Source organism: Heliangelus exortis, chromosome 1 (assembly GCF_036169615.1).
Source record: "Heliangelus exortis chromosome 1, bHelExo1.hap1, whole genome shotgun sequence".
NCBI classification, from domain to species: Eukaryota; Metazoa; Chordata; class Aves; order Apodiformes; family Trochilidae; genus Heliangelus; species Heliangelus exortis.
The window spans coordinates 140,054,305-140,076,098 of record NC_092422.1 but is presented as its reverse complement, the minus strand read 5'-3'; the positions used below and the strand labels follow the sequence as shown (position 1 = coordinate 140,076,098).

The 21,794-nt window shown below is 45.0% G+C and overlaps 1 protein-coding gene across 10 annotated transcripts in view; it reads left to right on the top strand.

The window, feature by feature from the left end:
* HIPK2 (homeodomain interacting protein kinase 2) overlaps positions 1-21,794 on the top strand; it is a 127,998-nt gene that overhangs the window by 20,866 nt on the left and 85,338 nt on the right. For 5 of the 10 annotated variants that reach the window (XM_071727703.1, XM_071727684.1, XM_071727658.1 and 2 more), the window contains exon 2: positions 20,607-21,705. In XM_071727703.1, the coding sequence (XP_071583804.1) occupies positions 20,607-21,705 (1,099 nt within the window). Of the gene's footprint in view, positions 1-7,500; positions 7,602-11,695; positions 11,724-20,606; positions 21,706-21,794 lie in introns of those variants that run through there. The other 5 variants (XM_071727642.1, XM_071727676.1, XM_071727649.1 and 2 more) reach the window with 5 other exon arrangements.

The following is a 21,794-nucleotide window of genomic DNA, read 5'->3' as shown; positions in this document are numbered from 1 at the left end:
GAGGGCCAGGTTCATTGTGTATACAGAATATTCCTCTCCCCATTTTTAGTTTTTTAATGAGGAAAGAGAATTCTTATTTAAGGAGCTCAAACCTAGAGTTGTGGGTCAGGAGGCTTAATTTCCTAGTTCTGTTGCTGCCTCACTGTTTAAGTTGAGCTACTTGAGCAAGTAGCTTTACTTTCTTATGGCTGCATCTTTGTCTCTATAGGATGTAGATTTTGATGCCCTTTGCAAAGCGTTTTCAGACCTGTAGAGGAACCTGTACATTTTCCAAGGTGACCAGGACCCAGGCATTACAACAATAGCTGTGTGCAGTAGAGGAGGAAGAAGGCTTGGGAGGTTTCTGCCTGCACTGGAGTAGGTTCTGTGCTTGCACAGCACACCCACAGCTTTGTGCGCTGTTGGATTCACACCACACCGTGTGGGAGGGACCAGGACCATGCAGCTGTGGAGTGAGTGGTCCACACTGTGAGAAGAGATGCTGTCACCAGCTGTGGAAGCAGAGATAGGTGTGGGCTCACTTTGAGGGGATTTGAGCATATATGAAAATCTGCTTCTTTCCCATCTTCTCATGTTGGATGACTTCAACCTGCGTGCCCAAGATCACTAGCTATATTTAATGTATAGACCTGGATGCACCACGTTGTCTTTGTTGTGCTCCTTCAGTGCCTAGCTCCTTAGCTGTTATTGCTATTCAGTTAGCTTCAGTTATTGCTATTTGTGATAAATATCCTCCATAACCCTGAATGGCCAGAGCTGAGGCATACAGGCTGTCACTGCATATAGACTTGTGCCTCTCCAATAGTAGGATGCCTCATGCAGCTTGAGAAACTAGGTTATATAGCAGCTTTAATGGGGCTTTTTCCAGACACTGATTGACCTGATTCCTTGGACCAGCTGTTTTATTTATTAGGCAAAATGGGAGAAAAAAAGATGCATCTCCTACATAAATGTGTTTCATTGCAGGGAATGTTTCAACTATTGTTTTGTTTTTTTCATAAATTGATGTGGAGCTCTTAATTCATATTGATTTTGGAGATATTAATTTATACACTAGAAATGAGGAAGATTTGCCTCTTCATCTAATCCTGTTTCTAGAGAGAGATTTACTTAATGTGCAGTGTAATTTGTCTAATGTGCAACTTTGTATGTAGAGTATACCCAGATCCAGCAAAAACAGTGGGTATAATAAAAGAGCGCACTGTACTACAGTGCTGTAAATCCCTCTGTAATTAAAAATACTAAATTAGTCAGTGTAGTCAGGAGACATTGCTAGATGAAAAGCAGGGATATATGACAAGAGTTTTCAGCACAGGACAGAGAAACTGGGTCTGTGTTCATTTCTGTGTGCATGCGTGGTATGTGTCTAGGGGAGGGATAGTTTATATCATTCGCCAGGAAAAAAGCTTGGATGTCAAAGAGGGATCATCAGGAGTTATCCCAGGGTTCTCCTTGCATGTTAAACAAGGTGATGGAGGAACCAATCCTCCTGCCAACTCCCATTTTGTCTCATTCTGTTTCTCTCCAAGTCCTGCGCATGCTTGGTGGAGAAGCTTGAATGCAAGGTTGGATTTTACTCTTCTACAAAAATGTCTCTACAAATAAATTATTGCTCTGGAGAAGGCTCACATTAGCTATGGGTTGTTTTTAAAAAAATTTCCCTCCATCTGTCTGTCTTTTGTCTTTCTTGTTTTCCCAGTGTTACAACAGATAAATCACTCCCCGGAATTTTCAGATGGGCCTTTTTTTAGGAATTTGTGAATCTCCCTGCAAGAGGGAAGAATCCATTTATAGCAGTGTGAGAGTTACTACCTCCGAGTACTGTCCATCTGTCAGTCCTAAATCCATTTTATGACCAGTATTGCCTGCAGTGCCCCACACTTAACTTGCTTTCTCAGGGAACAGGAGAAAAGGCGGGGCTGATTCTGTAAGTAAAGGTTGCTGTTTGAAACTGAGCAACAAAACTCAGTTTTGCGTTAAGATTAAAAATAAATGAATCTTGGTTATCTGAACAAAACCAGGATGTGAAATAAAGTTTGCATTTAAGTTTGGCATAATACTGTTAGTGTAACATCTGGCCTGTGTGTTTTCTTCAAAAGTGTATGTCATGGCAGTGACCTAGTGTTGAAGCCATCCAACATCTCCCCTCTTAGAAGACTCTTTTTTGGGTTGTTCACAACTTTACTAAAACTTCCTAGGCTACCTTATCATCCCAGATACCTTTCTTACAATATATATTTAGAAAATATAGATGCTGTTAGACCTCTGCTGCAATTTGTGATGAATGTGAAATATAGTGAATGTACAAATAAATGAGAAGACAATCCTCCATCTTAACAACCAACCAACATTTGCATGGTATATATGCCAGGGGCACTGCTTCTGCTGGCTTCATGAGCATTAGCCCAAACCTGGGGCTTAAGTTTACGGCTTAACTTTTAAGCCGTAAAAAAGTTGGTTGTCTCCACATCCTTAGCAGACAGAACAAGTCTCTGAAGAACTTTGGCCCAAGAGTTTCAATTAGGCAGTTAAAATTAGTGGAAGCTTTTCATGTTAATCTTTCTGTGCCTTAATTCCCTGCCCATGACATATGGATAATACAGTGTCTTACTTTACGAGGACATTGTGAAAATACGTTCCTTTATGTTGGTGAAACATTCAGTTACTGTAATGATACTTACTGTAGGAAAGCCCATGAGTAAATTACTAATTCTGTCTGCAGAGCAGAGTGTGGCTGGTACCTAGTAAACAAAGCTTGGGGCCACACCTTGAACAGAGAAGATGAAATAGTGACTAGCTGCTTGCTAGGTGAGCACTGGGTATCCTGCTGTACTGGGTGAGGCCAAGATACTATAGAAAAATAGCCTATGATTATATGATTACCAGCTCTGCTGTTGTACATGGGCAGAAGAGGGGGCTGAAGGAAGGTCTCAGGGGCAGTCATAAAGCTGAGGTTTCCTAAGCCTCGCATTCTTGATTTGCAGCTTTAAATAGTCTTGCTCTCACCTTTTTTCTGTTTTCTGTGTAGCTGTTTATCACACGGAGTGGGCATGAGGAATAGTAAAAAGCTGTTGCTCCTGAAAAGACAGGGAAAATGCCTGGTGCCATCGATCATCAGAGATGAAAATTCTTGGTGAAGCCTTGTGTCCAGGCATTGCGTACAGGAGCGTGTGTGACCCGAGAGAGATAGAGAAATCAGGGGTGGAGGAAAATATGAAACAAATGTAGATGTCTTTTTCCTTTATTGCAACTCTTCTTTTTATGCTATAATAATGCTGCATACCATTAAACATCAGAGCCACAAACCAACAGTCTTGCAAGTTATACTTAAAGATGCACAGGGTCATCCTATTGCTTTTTTGCTGTAGGTCTTGTGGGCAGGCATTCCCTGGTTTTACCCCAGGTACTCACAGTTCTGGTTGCTCCCACTCCCAGTTCCTGTCCTCTGGAAATCCTGAGTAGTACACATATGAGACTGTTATCTTTAAGCTTGGAAAAATGATCCAGTCCTCACTCACAGGCAGAATCACACCCAAATCCCTCTGCTTTGGTTCACTTTCTTATATTTCACCTTTCTACCACACGTGTTTGGTCAGGTAGGAGGGAGTAGCACTGCCTGCATCCTGTTGACTAGTTCAGGGTTGTATGTGGGCAGTAGCAGGGGAGGAGGAGGCTGGTTGAAAAGTTTGAAGTAGAAATCATGATCATGCCATCAATGAACAAGCTCTTAGGTGGCAGGGTTGCTCACAACATTTGTCCATAACATGATAGTGTCATCTATTCCTTCTGCAGTAAGTTAGGATGGGAGTGAGTTAGGATGGTGACTCTGTTCCTGCAGAGGAGGTGAGAACGGAGAGCAAAAATTGCCCTGAGCTGGAGCTATGATGCAAGAGTTGCAAGGAAGTTGTTCAGATACACTGACTTTAAAGGGTTACAGTTCAGCATGGGAACATACTGAGCTGTACAAGTTGAGGAAACATGCTCATTCTCTGCCTACATTATGAGTCAAACCAGGATGCACATTTTCTTCAAATCCCTGAATGCACAAGAGCCTCTTCTTGATGTGGTTTTCATAATTGATGTTTGGCTGTTTCACAGTTGCTTTTCCCCATGGAATTTCTCTTAAAAATGCCCTATATTTCTTTTTAATTTTGACTGTGCATGGCGAGTTTATATTTCAGAAAAAATACTCAAGCATCATTTTTTGTAAAGCTAGGATGCCATTAGGGTACTTTGGGGAGAGAGCTGCTTATTATTTGCGCTGTCCCCTGAGAAGCTGATAACTGAAGTCCTACCAATATTTCCCCTTTTTCTGCACGTGAATTTTCAGGAAGGTCTGTCAAGACAGACATTGGTCTGACAGCCCTGTCTGGTTATTACAGTTGTTCGAGCATTGATTGTGTTGTTGTGAGTAATGATAGTTTGAATTTCTCTTTTCTTTCCCTTTTTTGTTTCTTTTAGTAGCAACTGCCTTTTACATTCCCTGCTATTGGTTCCTCCAAAAGGAGGCTTGACTTTTAACTGGCAGCTTTCAGTGTCTAAATATGATCTGAGATCTCTCCGCCCTATCAAAACCCTGGAGAAGAAGCTGGAGTAGAGCAGGTCATCCTGCTTCAGCTGAGGTCCCTGTGAGGGAGGAGTGAGGGGGCTGTAGTCCCTTGGTCTCGTTTCCTGCAGTTTGTACCTGAGCACAGGGGCAACCACTGGTGCAAATGGCCTTTGTCACCTCTGGGTTGTACTTATTTAGATCACCTCTAATGTCCCATTAGGGCCCCCAGGGTCTCCCATGACCCCAGCAAGGGAGACACAGAGTTGCTCTGGAGCAGAGGTTTTGGAGGAAAGGGGCTGTTGCCACAGGAGGGGCTTTTCTCCTCTCAAAGGTGGTGTCGAGCCACACGAGTGAAGGACTAAGATATGGCCCTCCTGGGAATCCATTGCAATGCATCAGTCTGTTGTCTTGACCTCTGGTGTTTCACCCAAACTGCTGGGTGTTGACTTTGTCCGAGTATGCTACTTTTAAAAGAACCCTTTCTAAGAGGTGGAAAGTGTCTTAACTCTTTAATTTCCTGCACCATTCCTCCTGATCCCTTCTACAGAGCTCCTGGAGTGCCACAGCTTGATGTCCTGGCCAGCAGACAGGGAAGTAGTGAAAGTAACATCCCCCTCCGAAGCTCTTGTACGTGTTAGGGCATGGGATGCATTACTCCATTTCTAACCTCTGAAAATTACCTCATTTTCATTTCTGACCTCCTTGAAACTTAACTCTTTTCCCCTTTGCCTGACAGCCAGCCCCATTCTGAGTTAGAGAACATAAGGCAGCATAGATGGGATCACCTTTCTTTCCGAAAAAGAGTACAAGGCAGCACCAGCACTTGTTTTGATTTATTTCTGCTCCTGGGTGTAATTATAACCTCTGGGTTTCAGTGTAAAGGTGGAAAGGGATGTGATTGAATGGGGTTAAGTTTTTTTTTTCAAATTGCATTAATACGTGACTTATATGAAAAACAACCACCCTCACAGAGGAATGCAGGCAGTATTTGCAAGCTGCCTGTGGATTTATGAAGCGTTTGGAAACATACTGTATGTTATTTCCTGAGACCTGTTTCTTTACACAGCAATGGTGTTTGCTTATTCTGGGACAGTGATGAGACATTAAAGTATTAAAAACAGAATTACAAAAAGGACAGAAAGTGTTTATTTCAAAAGCTAATAAGGGCTCTGTTTTGTAACAGAAACAAAATTTCAAACTTATTTGAGAAACCTGCCTAGAGAAAACTCTATCATATATATATTCATTTATACTTCTTTAATAAAACTTTGTTTATATTTATATGTAAAGAATTTTTTACAATTTAAAAAAAATTATATTTAAAAAAAAAAAGTTTAAAAAAAAAATCCCTCTTTTCTTTGAATGCTGTTTACACCAAAATAGTAAATTTCAGGAGTTCATCTGCTCCCTCTACTCCTTTTCTAGCTGAAGTAACAATAGTCAGTGATGTCCAGACCTCCAGTCTTCAGAAAGGGCAAGAAGAAAAACCTGGGAAACTGCAGGCCAGTCAGCCTCCCCTCCATCCCTGGAAAGATGATGAAACAGCTCATTCTGGGCATCATCTCAAAGCAAGTGGAGGAACAGAAAATTATAAGAAGTAGTCAACATAGATTCACCAAGGGGAAGCCATGTCTGACTAATCTGGTAGCCTTCTGCAGTGGCATCACTGGATGGATAGATGAGGGGAGGGCAGTGGATGTTGTCTGCCTTAACTTCAGCAAGGCTTTTGACACAGGTCTCCCACAGCATCCTCATGGTCAAGCTTAGGAAGTGTAGGTTAGATGGGGTGGACTGATAACTGGCTCAAAGATAGATACCTGAGGGTTGTCATTATTGGCTTAGAGTCTAGTTGGAGGCCAAAATCAAGGAACAACCCCAGGTAACTGCATCCAGTTCTGTTCAAAGTATTTGTCAGTGAGCTGGGCAAAGGGATAGAGCGTACCCTCAGCAAGTCTGCTGATGATACAAAGTTGGGAGGGGTGACTTGACACACTAGAGAGCTGTGCTGCCATCTGGCATGACCTGGAAAGGCTGCATAATTGTACAGAGAGAGACCACATGAGATTCAGCAAGGGCAAGTGTAGGGTACTGCACCTAGGGAGGAAAAACCCCATGTGCCAGTACAGGTTAGGGGCTGACCTGCTAGAAAGCAGTTCTGTGGAAAATGATCTAGAGTCCTGGTGGTCAACAGAATGACCATGAGGAACAACGTGTTCCTTCTGGCCAAGAACACCAGTGGCATCCTGGGTGAATCAAGAGCATGGCAAAAGCAGGTTGAGGGAGGTTATCCTCCCCCTCAGCTCTGCCCTGTCAGGCCCTGTCTGGAATACTGCATCCAGTTGTGAGCTCCCCAGCTCATGAAGGTCGAGGAACTACTGGAGAGAGTCCAGGACAGAGCCACTGAGATGGGTAGGGCACTGGACAATTTGCCATACGGGGAAGGACTGAGAGATCTGGGTCTGTTCAGCCTGGAGGAGACTGAGAAGGGATCTCATCAATTATCTCATCAATAATTATCTAAGGGTCCATCAGGAGGATGGGACCAAGCTCTTCTCAGTGTTGTCTGGTGGCAGGACAAGGGACGGTGGTCACAAACAGGAATAAGGAAGTTCAACCTAAGCATAAGGAAAAACTCATGGTAAAAAGTACTGTAAGGGTAAGAGAGCACAGGAACAGTGGAACCTCTCCAGCAGAGAGGTAGTGGAGTCTCTCTCTGGAAACATTGAAAACCTGCCCGGATGTTGTCCTATGCAACCTACTCTAGATGAACCTGCTCTGGCCAGGGAGGTTGGACTAGATGTTCTCCAGGGGTTCCTTCCAACTCCCAACATTCTGAACTTCTGTGATTTTGTGATGTCACCTGTGGCTGCAATGACAACGGGGTGTCACCAAGTGGAGTGTTCACTCCAGGTGGAGAAAGCGCAGCGAGCAGCAGAGGAACTCTGATGTGAGCAGCAGCAAACTTTGATGTCTGGACTATACCTATCGCTAGTCATGGCGAAGAAAAAATCCTCAAGAAATTCGTGGAGAAGAAAACCTGCATATTGCCCATGTAGGTTTTCTGAGAGGTTGCAGCCTTTTAAAAATAGGGAGTGGGAAAGGAGAGTTTTAAGTCTGATTCAGGTTTGACATTGGATACCTGGACTGCATCCATGAGTTTTATGGTTTTGGTTTGTTTTTTTTTTTTGCTTTTACTTTTTCCTACACAAACCCTCTTGCAGAAAATAAGGGAAGATGGCTAATGCCCTAATCCTGCTAATGCTTACACATGTGGTTAGCTTTCAGTGTGTGAGTTGTCCTGCTGAAGTCAGTTAAGACAATTTATGTGCTTAACCCACGTGCCTGTAGTGTGGGGGTCTAGCTGGATGCCCTAGGGGAACAGTTAAATAAAGAATTTATAGAGTATTTTCTAATGAAGACACTGTCTTGACATGGAGAAGCTGAAGTCTCTGGCCTGGATCCTCCAGGAAAAGCAAACAAAGTGGCCATATGCCTCTCCCCCTTGCCTTTGTCTTCCTGATTCATCTCTTGGGTCACAGGCTGGCTAGAAAGTGAGGCATATCTACAGACGTCTGAAGGATTGTGACTTAAGAGGTGACAGATCACTAAAGAGCAAGAGGGAAACAGATTTGTGTCCCCATTGACTGTTTTGGAGTGATAAAACTGAAAACTATATGTGCATCTTATGACTAGATAGAACTAGACAGCCAAAGTCTAGTAATTAGTTACTGGTTCATTTGCTGGTTGCCTGGAAGAACAGGCATGGTTGCCTGGTGGCCCACAGGCATGACTGGAGCAGTCATCTCAGATCCACTCCAAAAGCTAAAGGTGGGAGCAGCATGGAAACCCCTCAGATGCACTTGTAGCATTTTCTTCATGCTACAGTCTCATGGCTGCACCAAGGACTCCGGGAGGACCTTGAGCAAGAAGGGGCATTACTGTTTCTCTAACATAACTTCCCTGACAGTGCAAGACAGGCAGCACCTTCAGCTGGCAAAGTGCATTTGGAGATGTGTTTTCCAAGAGGCCCTGAGCAACCTCTGCAGCCACAGCCCTCAGCGACTGATGAGCAGATTTTGCTTCAAGTGTTTTCTCACACCTCCAGCAGCCCAAGCAACCCAGGTCTCTGCGTGGTTAGGGTCCAGGTTCCGAGTGAGAAGAGGCTGACTGTAACTCTTTCTTTCCCCTGGCTCCCTGCTACAGCCATTTCTGAAGTGTCACACCAGGATGGCATCTGTTTTTCAGGCAAGCCCTGTGGCGTAACTGGCAGCCTCAGGAGAGTGGCCATGTACCTACATCTGTGTTTTGGAATGTCTTAGGAATTCTGTTTGTTTCTTTGTTTCTTTGTTTGTTTGTTTTAGCAGGGCTGCACAGGCTGTGTTGCTGTAGTGGCAATCCATATGATTCATGTCTTGCACAGTCTGACAAGTTTATTGTAGCTCGCCTGTGCTGAGCTGTGTACTGCGTTTGCTGAGCTGCTCAGGGTTGGTACCAGAGCAGCCCACGGTGCTGGGTGCTCTGCCTGGGAGGGCCATTCAAGCAAGCTGCTTGTGTTGGCTTTGGGAAGTGGAGAGGACAGGAGAAAACTTGCTTGGCTTTTATTTTTTAAAACTTTCAGAAATAGCATGTTCCTTTCAACAGACAGAGCAGAAAGCAGGGAGATCAATTTTGGGATCTACTGGTGCTGCCAAGATCTGTTTTCATATTTATTTTCTAAACTTGCAGAGCATGGAATAAGTTATCATTTTGTTTGAACAGCTTGGAATCTCTACTACTGAGCCTGTAAAAGACTAGATGTCTAGTTACACCTGCTTGGTTTTGACATCTGTCTTCCCTAAGGTTCAAACATTCCTATGTCTTGGGGGTTCCTTCATTCACTGCTGCCCCTCTGAACTTCTCAGCTCTTCTTTTTATTTTTTAATTTTAAAAAGTTTGTTTGTTTGTTTGTTGATGTTTTGGTTTGGGTTTTGTTTCTTTTTTTAAAGCAAAAAGAGAAAAGTGCAGAGGGCTGGGAGCAGAAAGGTAGATGCATCCTGGCCTTGCTGAAATCCAGGGATGAGCTGGAGGGAAGAGCCAAGACAAAACAGGAGTGACATGATTAGTTGGGAAATTTAGAGCAGTTTCATGAAAACCTGTTTGGTGCCACCTCATGTGCAGTCCCTCTGCCATTTGCCTCTGCTTGGGGCAGATGGAAGGAGTGGGGGGGGGGGGGGCTCAAGTCATCAAGTTTTCTGGGTGAGCCACAGGGGAACCTACCCTGTGGGTCTGCCCCATGTGCTGTCCCCATAACCACGCACTGCTTTGGAGTCCCCCACGCATGGCTCAGACTCTGCAGGGTGATGGCAAGTTCTGCTGAGATGGGTTTCCCTGAGCAGCTGTGAAACGTGACCCCTTCCAAGTCAGTGTTGTTCTTCCACAACAGCACAGGGACAACTATGTCTACCCCGGAGATCTACCTGCTGTTCATTTTGCTCTGGAGCTACATCTGCTCCCTTTTATTTGTCTCTTCTCTGAAGTTAATATTTCCATAACAGGTAATACTTGGGCTTCCCCTGGCCTTTGGTGGCTTTTGTCGCTCAGCTGCATGTTTTCTGGTTTTGCCAGGTTTCCATAGAGGAAGACAGAGATAAAGGCAAGTTCTGTGTTTTGGGATGCAGATTCTGTAGGTGCTGGTATAAATGCTTCTGGTTTAAACTTTGTGACTGTGACTGAAGTTTGTAGGACTGGGGTTCACTCGATACTCTTAGCTTGTTGAGGTGTGTCAGAGATGGGCCTGACAGGGTGTGCTGGTTGACAACTGGTTCATCATCTGTTTGGTGCCCACATCTGAGGTTGTGATTTGTTGTCTGAGTGATATGTGGGGCAAAGGGGGCTTGCACTGTGTTTGCTCCCAGTGTGCTTAGCTCCCCAGAACAGGTCAAACAGCCCCCCACTGTCCTGAACACTGTATTGAATTCACTTGCTAAACTCCTGTAATAACTAGAAAAGTATTGTTGGGTAAATATGTTTTCTGTGCCCAAAAGCAACTACCCCACTTCATTTTGTTCTGAAGATAATAGACATAAAAGTGAAATATAGGCTTGTGTTATTAAAAGGTCATAGTTACTTGGTCCTGAGAGAGATTGCATGTTGAAACAGGGTATTTTTAAGATTCAGTGATACTCTAAAGAGCTGCAGTGAATTAGGTCTTTGGTTTGTCAAAACTGTGAAACAGCTAGAAATTGCTCATGATTTGGAAGATGGAGGTGGTCGTTTCTGAGATAAGGAACTCCCTTTTTTCTCATTCCAACCAGGATGGGGATACTGAACCGGGAAGGGCGTTGTGTCAGATGCAGAACCAGCAGTCAGTGCTTGTTTTGCATTTTACTAGTTTCATTTAAGGCCACCTTCTGTCTGGCTTAAAATAGTGGCTTGTAGTGGTAGTGGTCTCCAACCCCTGCTGCCTACTGTGTGGTTGGTTGCTAGGAGGGCTGCCGTCAGCCACATTTTAGTTGTGGATGTGATGACCAATTCTGCATCGTTTTCCAGGCACTGGCTGTCTGACTCAGCTGGTCCTCTGGTGACTCATTTCAGTCTCCTGTGAGTCCGGGAAAGACTAAAGAGGGAAGTGTGAGTATTTTCAGATATTAAAAATTGCCAAACTGAAGGAGTATGCCCACAGAGGAATACCGCAAACGTGGAATGAATTGGGTATTTATATAGGGTGTAAACTCGCCCCTTCCCACTGAAATTCTTTCCCCAGTTACTGTACTTCTGCTGAATCTAGTTTCCAGTTTCTTCTTGTTCTTCATCCATATGAATACTGGAAAGCTCTCTGTAAGTTTTGAGTGCATCAGGTCTGATGAAAGTTCACAAGACTTTTGGTACTAAATTCCTCAAGCTGGTTTTGGGTTTGGTTTTTTTGGTGGTTTCACCCTCTCATCACTTACTAGTATTCTCACAGTCATTCTGCCAGCAACCGTAGGCCCACCCCAGGTCATTTTTTCCCCAGTCGTTCCTATGTTATAAAAAGTTTGCATAAGATTGGAATTTCCTAGCCATAAGAGTCACCAGGGTTTCCATGGATGCAGGTATAAACATTCCAGGTTCTCATGAAGACTACTGCAGCTCCCTCTCACCAGGGTCTTCTAGGAGCTACTCACCACTTGTGACAGAGGAGGGATGGAGAGAGACAGTTAAGTCTGTTAAGGCAGTTGAGGGTTGCTCAGGCACAGCCTCTGAATTCAAGAGGGGCTTTAGGGCAAAAATGAGTCCACGCTCCAACCTTAAACTCCTGCGTCTCCCCAGTGGTTTTTATTTATGTCCAGGTGGCTCAGTCCCACTGCACCCGTTCTTGTGCCAGCTCACGGCCCCAGCCTGTTTCATGTCATATGTTTCTGGGTTTATAATCTTAGTTTGGAATGCAAGGAGAAGCCATGAGCAACACCAGAAAGTGTCTCTGACTGTCTGACCATCACTTTTGGGGATATTTTCTTGACCCTTCATGATGCGGATGAGGAAGGTAAAGTCTGGAAGACAGGGTGAAAAATTCATGCTCAAGTTCTCTTTCCTTGAGGACACTTCCTCAAGGTCTTTTCTCTGTGTGGGTGTGTATGTGCCTGTGTGAGGATAGGTTATTTACAGAATTGTTTTACCTACTTAAAGTTCAGGTGAGGTGGTTAACCTGCAGTATCCTTTTTGTTGATTTCCTGAAACACACTATAGCCCTCGATGTGTTGGAGTGCTGTAAATCTTGCGTTTGCTCATTCTTATTCGAAAGGGAGATGCTGCTGCATAATTGAGGAGCTGGAGCTAATCCTGGATTTGGGATAGTTGGGAGGTCATCAGATCAGTCTATCTCGATTTTCTGCTTTGGCAGAGCCCCATGCCCAGCTTTTCCCACTTTTTTCCTCGCATCTTGATCTTCCTTTGCAGCCCGGATCTTTTTTGTTTCATCCAGACCTCACCAAAAGCTTGTTTCTCTCCAACAGGTCTGTATCCTTGCGAACAGGCAAACTGACCTTTTCAGCCCAGCTAGCGCTTGATCTGAGTTTCAGATTTCGTAAACAAAGCAAGGGCTGAATGTCATGCAATGGCCTCTTTGCTAGTGAAACACTTAGGAAAAAATCCTGGGGGAGTGAGAGGCTCAGCCTGAGACTCCAACAAGCCTTGCCCCTACCCTGCCTTCACAAGTAGAGTTGCCTCTCACGAGTGAGGTATGCGAGGTGCCAGCCATTCCCTGTGGTTTCACCACACTTGCAGGCTAGTTGGAGTAATTGCATTACAAAGCTAATATTTACAGGTGGAAAGTAATCCAGGTGGGGGAGGCAGCTGTGTGGTGGAAAAAGCCGAAAAATCCTTTGCACTGGGCAGCTGTGGGAAGCCATGAGCATGCTGGTGCTGCATGGGTGAGGGGGAAACAGTAGGGCAGAAGAGGGAAACACTGATTCATTTTAGCCTCTTTTCCTGAGGTCCTAGCACCCCTTCCCAGGAACTAGGGTCACAGAGGGTCTGGTAGAGTGGCCAACGGAGTCTGTAGTACCTGGGGTCAGGAATTGAGGGTGTCCTTTGTTTCCCCTATAAGATGGGGATGCTGTAGTCAACCTCTGTTCAGAAGATAGAAACTAAAGTGACCCAACTGACTGACTTAACCCACACTGCCTGGAAAGCAGAGCCATGCCAAGGTCCTCTGTTTTTTTACAGTCCTGCTTTCAGGATGCAGCTCTGTCAGCAAGTAGCAATCAGAGATGGAGCTCATGGGGACCCAGAGGCTCTTGCATTACGGATCTGTTTGGAGGTTAAACATAGGGATGCACATGCATGCTAAACTGGACTACAAGGCAAACCACGGCCAGTTTCATATTTACAGCTGAGACTATCTTGTAAAGATCTCCAAAGTAAACTTTATGTGCTGTAGAAATGCTGTGGTTACTGTTTGCTTCACTTTGCTGCTGTGGAGGACATAGGATGGGAAGGAGGAAGGTGGCCAGAACACACGTGCATTTGCCAAACAGCCTGACCTGGCACATTCGTCTGAGTAACTTGCACTATTCCAACTGTGCTGGGTTTTCCCCTAAGAAGGTATCTAGGGGTTACCTTTGAGGTCAGCGTGGACTTGACTGCTGGACCTTCTCACACCAAGATCTAGAAGTTGTTGTCTGGTCCAGTGGCTGTAGCATCTGCAGGGAGGTAATGAGGAAGCCTCTGGTGAGGTATATTTTAACCTGTGTTCTCAGGTGTTGCATTGCTAATTAACTATAATGTGAAACATAAGCTAGTCACATGGCTTACTGAGGAAATCTGTAATATTTCATGTCATTACTGCAGTTCATTAAAGTGGGAGATGGAGGTGACCCTGGAAGAATCCTTCACTGACGTGTAATCAGGGATTTAAATGTTAAGTGTATGTATTTGTCCCTGAGATTTTGCTTCATGTGCCTAAACCAGGAATAGGTCAGATAATCCTACAGCCTGTTACTCAGGCTTGTGGACACCTGAACCCACATCAAAAGAATGAATAAGAATCACCATGTTTCTGGATTACGTTGGATATTAGGGCTTTGTGGCTTGCAGTAGATATGGAAGAGTGGAGTTTTATAGTGATGAGATGGGAAGTTGTGGTCACTGAACACTGAAGGGAAGACTTGATATTGCAGGAACTCTGCAATATACTTTGGTCTACAGAGACAAAATAAAGAGAGCATAGATGTTATCAAAGGGTGATCTGTTGCTGGCTTGTACTGGTGTTTCAGATGTATAGAATGCTTATTTAAGTGGTTGCCCACAGTCCAAATCCAGCTCACATGACATTGTCTCGTGACCCATCAGATGTGATGAGTGTGGGCAGATGGAGCTGGAGCAGCCTAGATGTTAACCAGACTCTGGTCCAGGGTCTGTCCCGGGGTCATTTGGATTGTGTGGGACATGCCAGGGTTCTGGGTAGCCTATTTCCCACCAAGCTGCTCGTGACAGCTTGCACCTGGAATGGCAGGATTGCTTCCAGGAAAGCTCTGGGAAAGGAGCTGCTGCCTCTGCAGGGACCTTGTACCAGAAAGCACCCATCTACCAGCATTCTCCAACATGGAAGACGTCTTAGAGGGGAAAGCAGTTGTGCACCATCTCACTGGCTGCGTCCTCTTCTCCCTGGTCAGCTGAGAAAGCCATCAGTACCTAGCAGGCAAATTGCCTTAGATTGAAGGAGTTAAAATAGGAAGGGAATAAAGATGGTTTCTGAGGAGATGCAGCAGTATCCTGAGCCACATGCCCAAATAACCTGCCTGGGGCATGATAGAGAGCAACTGCCTACATCCCCCCATGCCCAAGAGTAGTAACTGAGGTCTGGGTTGCTAACTTTTGTCTTCACTATCAGGGAAAGTCATGGTGTGGATTATGAGGCAGTAATCAGGGTCGTGTTGCTGAAGCTTTAAGTGCAGGAAAGGGATGTGTAGGAGGGCATTCGGGGTGACAGGGGAATATGAGTTGTGAAGTTGACTGGGGTCTGAGTTCCCTGGACATTGCTCAGTAGCAGGTATGTGATTTGGTGGAGGAATAGAAGGATGCTCACCTTTTTTTGGTTGGTTTTGTTTATGGCTACTCTGTGTGTTGGACAGTCTTGCTTTATGCATCTGGCTGTGGGACGTGGATCATATGTGGAGCCATATGAAGCCAGGTCTGGACCAGTGCAGGGGACAGGTCCTGTCACATCTTTGAGAACTGTCATATGCTATGTAAGCATTTAAGAAACTGCTAATTAGGATCAGACAGTTTTACTAGCATGACAGGAAAAGCAGAGCAGAAAGTCAGAGATTTTCACCTGGAACTAAGGCTCCCGTGACATGTTCTGCTCACCAAGAATATGAAGGAGCTGAGGCTGTTGAGGTCTGAACTCCACTTCGAGGTTGTCTCCAAACATTTGGTAGCACAAGGAAAGGAATTTGTGTAGCCTCCAGGAACATAAATTTTAGGGAGTTCCCAAGAGTGCAGTGGTACTGGGGACAATGCCCCTCAAAAGGGGCCACAAGGAAGCCACCGTGAAGAAGGGTGCTGTGCTTGAGACAGCTATTTTGAAGGTTCAGTACATTAGGCCTACCTGGCAGATCTCATTTTCATTCCCTTCTCAACCTAGGCATGTCTATGAGCTTGCAGGCTCGTGCTTCTCTGGGGAGAAGTGGAAGATATTTATTTCAGGAGTGTCTTGTGTGCATCATTTATATGCTGAACACACGCCATGTGCTTTCGACGGTATTTTTCAAGCAGGCACTGTTGTTCTGGCAGCAGTCAGCAAGCAGCCTCTGGTTACAGGGCTCTGGCAGCTCTGCAGGTACTGCAGAAGGTCTCACTTACTACTTGATACAAGGCAGGGGCTTGCTCTCTTGCTACCACCCAGGCCAAGTTTATAAATCAGTAAGTTCTAGGAGAAAAGCAGAAAAAAACACCAGTGACTTTCAAACTGTTCCTTCTTTAGTCCCCAAAGTGTATTTTTTGCCTTTTGGGGTGATGTGGGTGGATAGGGAACTTTAGCTCACTTGCTTTCCTGAAACCTGTTGGAAGTACAAGTGAGGCAGCTGGGTGATTTGTGTATGCATGCAGAAGAGGGGCCATCTGAATTGTAAATAGAACCCGCTAAATTATTACAAAGTGAAAGCTAACGTGGGAGGAGTTCTCAGGAAAAAAAAAACACAAAAAAACCCCAAAAACAAAAAACAAAAAAACACCTAAAAAACCAAACAAACCAAACACTCAAGTCTTTTAATAAAAGTCATTCAGACTGTTTTAGCATTGTCCCCTGGCTGCACACTACATGGCTCATGTGGATGCTGGGGGAGTTCCATGAGTTGTATCAAGAACAGGGGAGGCCCCATTAAATCCAGTTACCTTCAGTTGTGTGAGAGCTTTAAGTGGCTGCACTAAAACTCACTATTAAAGAAAGGAACTATCAATTTTATTTAATGCCTGGTGCCGAACCTTGATTCTACTCCCAGTCCAGGGACTTTCTATATTCAGGGCTGATACAAAAATTAGACCTGCACTCTTCAGGGCTTGTATTTAGCTGTTGTTGGGTCCTAGCTGCAACCTGGCTGGCTAACTGGGGCTGTGGGAGGCTGCCCTGCACCCCTGCTAAGGCAGAGACCAAACTGAGCTCAGCCTGTGTTGCCACTTCCCTTAGTCCAGCTGAAGATTTTGCAGATGAGGCTGCTGGTCCAGGCTTTGGGCAAGCAGGAACATTCAGTAGGCACATCCTAAGCCCCTCTGCTCCTGGCAAAGAGCAAAACAATGAGGAGCCAGAGGTTGGGTCATCCTGCACAAAACAAGGCAAGGTGGCTGCTGGGATCTTCTGTAGCAAAGGAAGGTGGCAAGAGTGGCTCACCCTCACACAGGAGGTTTCTTGTGAGCTTTGGTTAAGAAGGACTTTTCCCAAGTGAAACAGCCTGTTTTTCATCCCTCTATAGCTTATATCATCTCTCCAAGACTCCTTGGAAGCATCCCTGCTGACTCTGGGGGATGCTTAGGTGCATTGCTGTCACAGGGCTTGCCTGGCATGGATCACCCCATTACTGCCAGATTGTTTCTTCAAGGACATTGTGGCAAGGTATTGTCAGCCTATGTAATCAAAAGGCTGAAGCTGTAAATCATATTACAGGCTGTAATGAGGAATTTGATCCCTGTAAAAAACCATCCAACTTTTATTCACATTTATTACTATTTCTGCTATTGCCATGGATTAAAGATCCTTTTTGAAAGAAAGAAAATGCCACCAGCTCAATTTGATAGTGTCCTCTGGAAATTTAGGGTTGTGTTTTTCACACATTAACTGCACAGGCAAATTTGCAATAAAAATTACTTTGCTGCAGAAGCCTTCTTTTCCCATCACCAAGCTGTCAATCAGCCTGTAATTTCTTGGTATCGGACTGTGCTGAAGAGCTGGCCGAGTTATACTTCTTACAGTGTATGCACCTAAAGCCTCAAATGTCAGAAAATCATTTTGGATGGAAGGAAGAGGATTTTATCCTTCTTTTTTTAAGGGGGAAAAATGTTTCTCTTGCAATGAGATAAGACATCTAGGTAGGGTGAAAATGGCAGCAGAGGAGTCCAAAGTCCTTCTTTTAGCCGCAACCCTGCTTCCTTCACCCTCTCTGTTTTTAGGGTACCAGTGTGGGTCAGTATTTGTCCTTTGCTCCTCGTCTTCAGTCTTAGCCCCTGCTGTGGCTACCAACAGCGTTGCAGGGACAGCAAGGGGCTGGTTGTTGACGTGGGAGCCAGTCCCTGACAACAGCTCATTTCACCAAGGGGCACAGGCGGTCGGCCATCTGACGTTGACAACATTGAGTGACTGCTGACCTTGTTTCTAGCGTCAGCTGATACCAACTGGAGCCCTGCCAGTTTGCACCAGTGGAAAGTCTCCCTCTTAATGGTGGCGATTATCCTGATTTTGCACAGTGGAGCTGAGAAAGTTTCGGCCGCTGCACTTCACAGCCCTGACTTTAATTTGGGGTTCCTGGGTCTTCTGATGCTATCTTTAGAAAAGCATGTGAGAAGAACCTCTCTCCTTGTTCTGCGTCAACCGGGTGTTGTTGGGTTTTTTTTTCCCCTTTTTATTTTGTATTAAGAGATATTGCTCAAGCACACCGTGGAACGAAAGCCATAAAGCTATAAATTACAGCTCTGCTAGGTCCACAATATGTTACCAATTACATCTGCTTTATTATTCACGTCCAGGGGGAAAACATATATCAAACCAACCCCACTCTCCAGGCAGGTCGGTACTGTACTAGAAGGAACACCGTGACTCTTCTTAATCAGTGGAAAAACAAACACAGTTTCGGCTCACTCGCATACGATATTTGTGTCCAGGATGACAAGTTGAGTAATATTGCTGCTGTTCTCCAGGCTCCCCATGTGCCACGTGCTATGGCGTTTGTGGCAACATCATCTCCCTGTGGAAAGGAGAGAGGAGAGAAAGCACTTAAAAGGGGCAGGGAGCTGGGGAAGTCTGAGGATGAAATCACAGGGACCTTGGAAATTGCTGCCAAGGAGGTTGGTGGCAGGGGGAGTTAATACGAATGGCAACAAACAGCAACAGAAATCACATGAAAGCTGAGGGTCAAGTCTGCAAAGGAGGGCACGCTGTAGTTTGCAGAGCTTCATTGCTAGAGCAGGGTTAGTGGGCTTTTGTGTTGCCTGCTCCAGCAGGGTTGAGGGTTTCCTCACATATCTTGATAGGAACACGCCTCACTTCTTCACAAATCCATCCCTGTGCAGGGAAGAAAGTGGGGATATTGAAGCAAACTGGAGTGATTGCTTTGCTGGTTTTTTGGCTTGCCTCTCTCCTGAGCAGGTCCTGGGCTCCGGGCTGCTGGGAATTAACTGGAGAATGGGTGTTGGGTGGGTGTGTTTAGGTGTGGTTGCTTGATCATGCTCCTCAGCATTGGAAGTGTGAAGTAATGTTTGTTATTTTTATGTATGGGTGTAATGCATGCGTGTGAGTGTGTGTATGTGCGTGTGTGTGAGTGTGTGAGTGTGAGTGTGAGTGTGTGTGTGTGTGAGCTCCAGAATCTTCCAAAGATGACACTGAATAGTGGAGAAGGAGTTTCTTTCAGGAAAGAGAGCTAAGTGTTAGGTACCCCCATGTCTTCACACGAAGAGGTCATCCACGTTAACTGCAGTTTGTTGTGGTTTTGTCACTGAAGCATTCATTCAGCTTTTAACTTTATAAAGTTGAAAACAAGTCAAGGTTATGTTTGTGCTTAATAATTCTGCAATGGTGCCAGCTCAGCATATTGTCTTATTCTTCCCTCGTCATTCTGGTTTATTAAAAAGGAACACTGACGACAGACAGAAGGGTGAAGGAGGCTGTGCCTTCCTGTAAAAGTCTCACTGGGCACTGACTCCTTCCCCATGAATCCCCATAGATTTGTGTTATTCACAATACCTTTGCCCCAGCACTCCCATCCTTGCTCTGGGCAAGGAATGTTGAGCAGTAAGTCAGGATTTCGATGTCCTCTTCTCTGTGGACCACCTATTTTTTTTCTCAATAGAAAAATTTTCTGTTTTAGTGGAATACATCAGTAAGTCTCAGTGATACTTTGAGTTCACTTTAAGCGATTGTGGGTTTTTCAGTGTTGTTTTGTTTTTTTAAATAAAGATACAGAACATAACTAACTCTTCTATAGTGAAAGCAGCTTGCAGTAAAAGAAAAATTTTTGTCTTTTTTAAAAAAGTATATATTAGGACCTAGTTCTGCCGCATGCTAATGTATATGTTGGTTCATTATCAGTGCTGTTCATTTCCAGGGGATCTGCTTTCCAGTGATGGTATTGTCACTGTGAATAAGAATAGATGAACATAATTTTATAGATCTAGGAGAGCTGAGAGCACACAGTGAAGCTCATGTTGTATAGCTCCCATCTCCAATGTCCCTGAGCACAGACCAGCATTGTGCACTATTCCCACACGCAGACTTGGCAAGCAGTCTGAAATATCATCTGCTGCTTCTGTCCTGGCTCTTCAAGTTTGTCCACGCACTTCCATTTTGTCATGGTGTATCATCTCTTGGTCCCATCCTGGCTCTCTGCAGGCCAGAAGCTACACGGTGGTTTTTGTGGGAATAAATGAAGGGCGTAAGTCAGATCCACCAAGCTGTTTAATATAGGATGCACCTGAGGATTTGAGATTGGGCCTCTGTAGGCAGAATGCTTTGCAATATTTCAGAGCAGTTCTTCCTGTGAGCTAGATATATTCCTGGAGACAGTGGGAATAGGCATCACTTTAGGCAGAGGAGGTAAAAATAACATTTACATTCCGGTTATTAAAAATGAGAAGGGGGAGAGCAGGAGAGCAGGAATCTTGGTTATTGTTAGTATAGTTCAACCAGGAGTAATGATTTATGTTACAGCATAGTATTTTATTTAAATGTATTTATAGAAGTATATTTATTTATATTTCTGGAATAACTTGATTTTTGCGTGTGTGTGCTGTATCTGAAGCCCCTATCCCATTTCCCCTTCCTGCCACCAAACGAATGAAAAAATCTGGGGAAGGCATCTTGACGCTGTGGTTTCACTCTGATGTTGTATTGCAGGTATGGCCTCGCATGTGCAAGTTTTCTCTCCTCACACCCTTCAGTCAAGTGCCTTCTGTAGCGTGAAGAAACTGAAAGTGGAGCCGAGTTCGAACTGGGATATGACTGGGTACGGCACACACAGCAAAGTCTACAGCCAGAGCAAGAACGTGCAGTCCTCCCAAGCAGCCGCCGCAGCAGCCGTCAACGCCTCCCTCCAGATCCCTAATCCAAGCATCCCGTACGAACAGACCATCATCTTCCCAGCAAGCACGGGGCACATCGTGGTGACATCCGCCAACAGCACTTCGGGTGTCGTTGCAGTGTCTGGGCAAACGCTGGGCGGGCCACACAACCTGATGCGTCGCAGCACTGTGAGCCTTCTGGACACCTACCAAAAATGTGGACTTAAGCGCAAGAGTGAGGAGATCGAGAACACAAGCAGCGTGCAGATTATCGAAGAGCATCCACCAATGATTCAGAACAATGCCAGTGGGGCCACTGTAGCCACCGCCACCACCTCCACGGCCACCTCCAAAAACAGTGGCTCCAACAGCGAAGGGGATTACCAGCTGGTGCAACATGAGGTGCTCTGTTCCATGACCAACACGTATGAAGTGTTAGAGTTTCTTGGCCGTGGAACTTTCGGACAAGTAGTCAAATGCTGGAAACGTGGCACTAATGAGATTGTGGCCATCAAGATCCTAAAGAACCATCCTTCCTATGCCCGGCAAGGCCAGATTGAAGTGAGCATCCTCGCTCGGCTGAGCACCGAAAGTGCGGATGACTACAACTTTGTCCGTGCATATGAGTGCTTCCAGCACAAAAATCACACGTGCTTGGTCTTTGAAATGTTGGAGCAGAACCTCTATGATTTCCTAAAACAAAACAAATTCAGTCCCTTGCCCCTTAAGTACATTCGACCAATTCTTCAGCAGGTAGCAACTGCCCTAATGAAGCTGAAAAGCCTTGGACTGATTCATGCTGATCTCAAACCAGAGAACATCATGTTGGTAGATCCATCCCGACAGCCATATAGGGTCAAGGTCATAGACTTTGGTTCAGCTAGCCACGTGTCTAAAGCTGTGTGTTCTACCTACCTTCAATCCAGATACTATAGGTAAGAGACTGAGCTCCTGTTACATTACTAGGATAAATATTTTACCTGTGGATATTTTCCTACATTCTTGTAAACGTCTGAGAGTCATC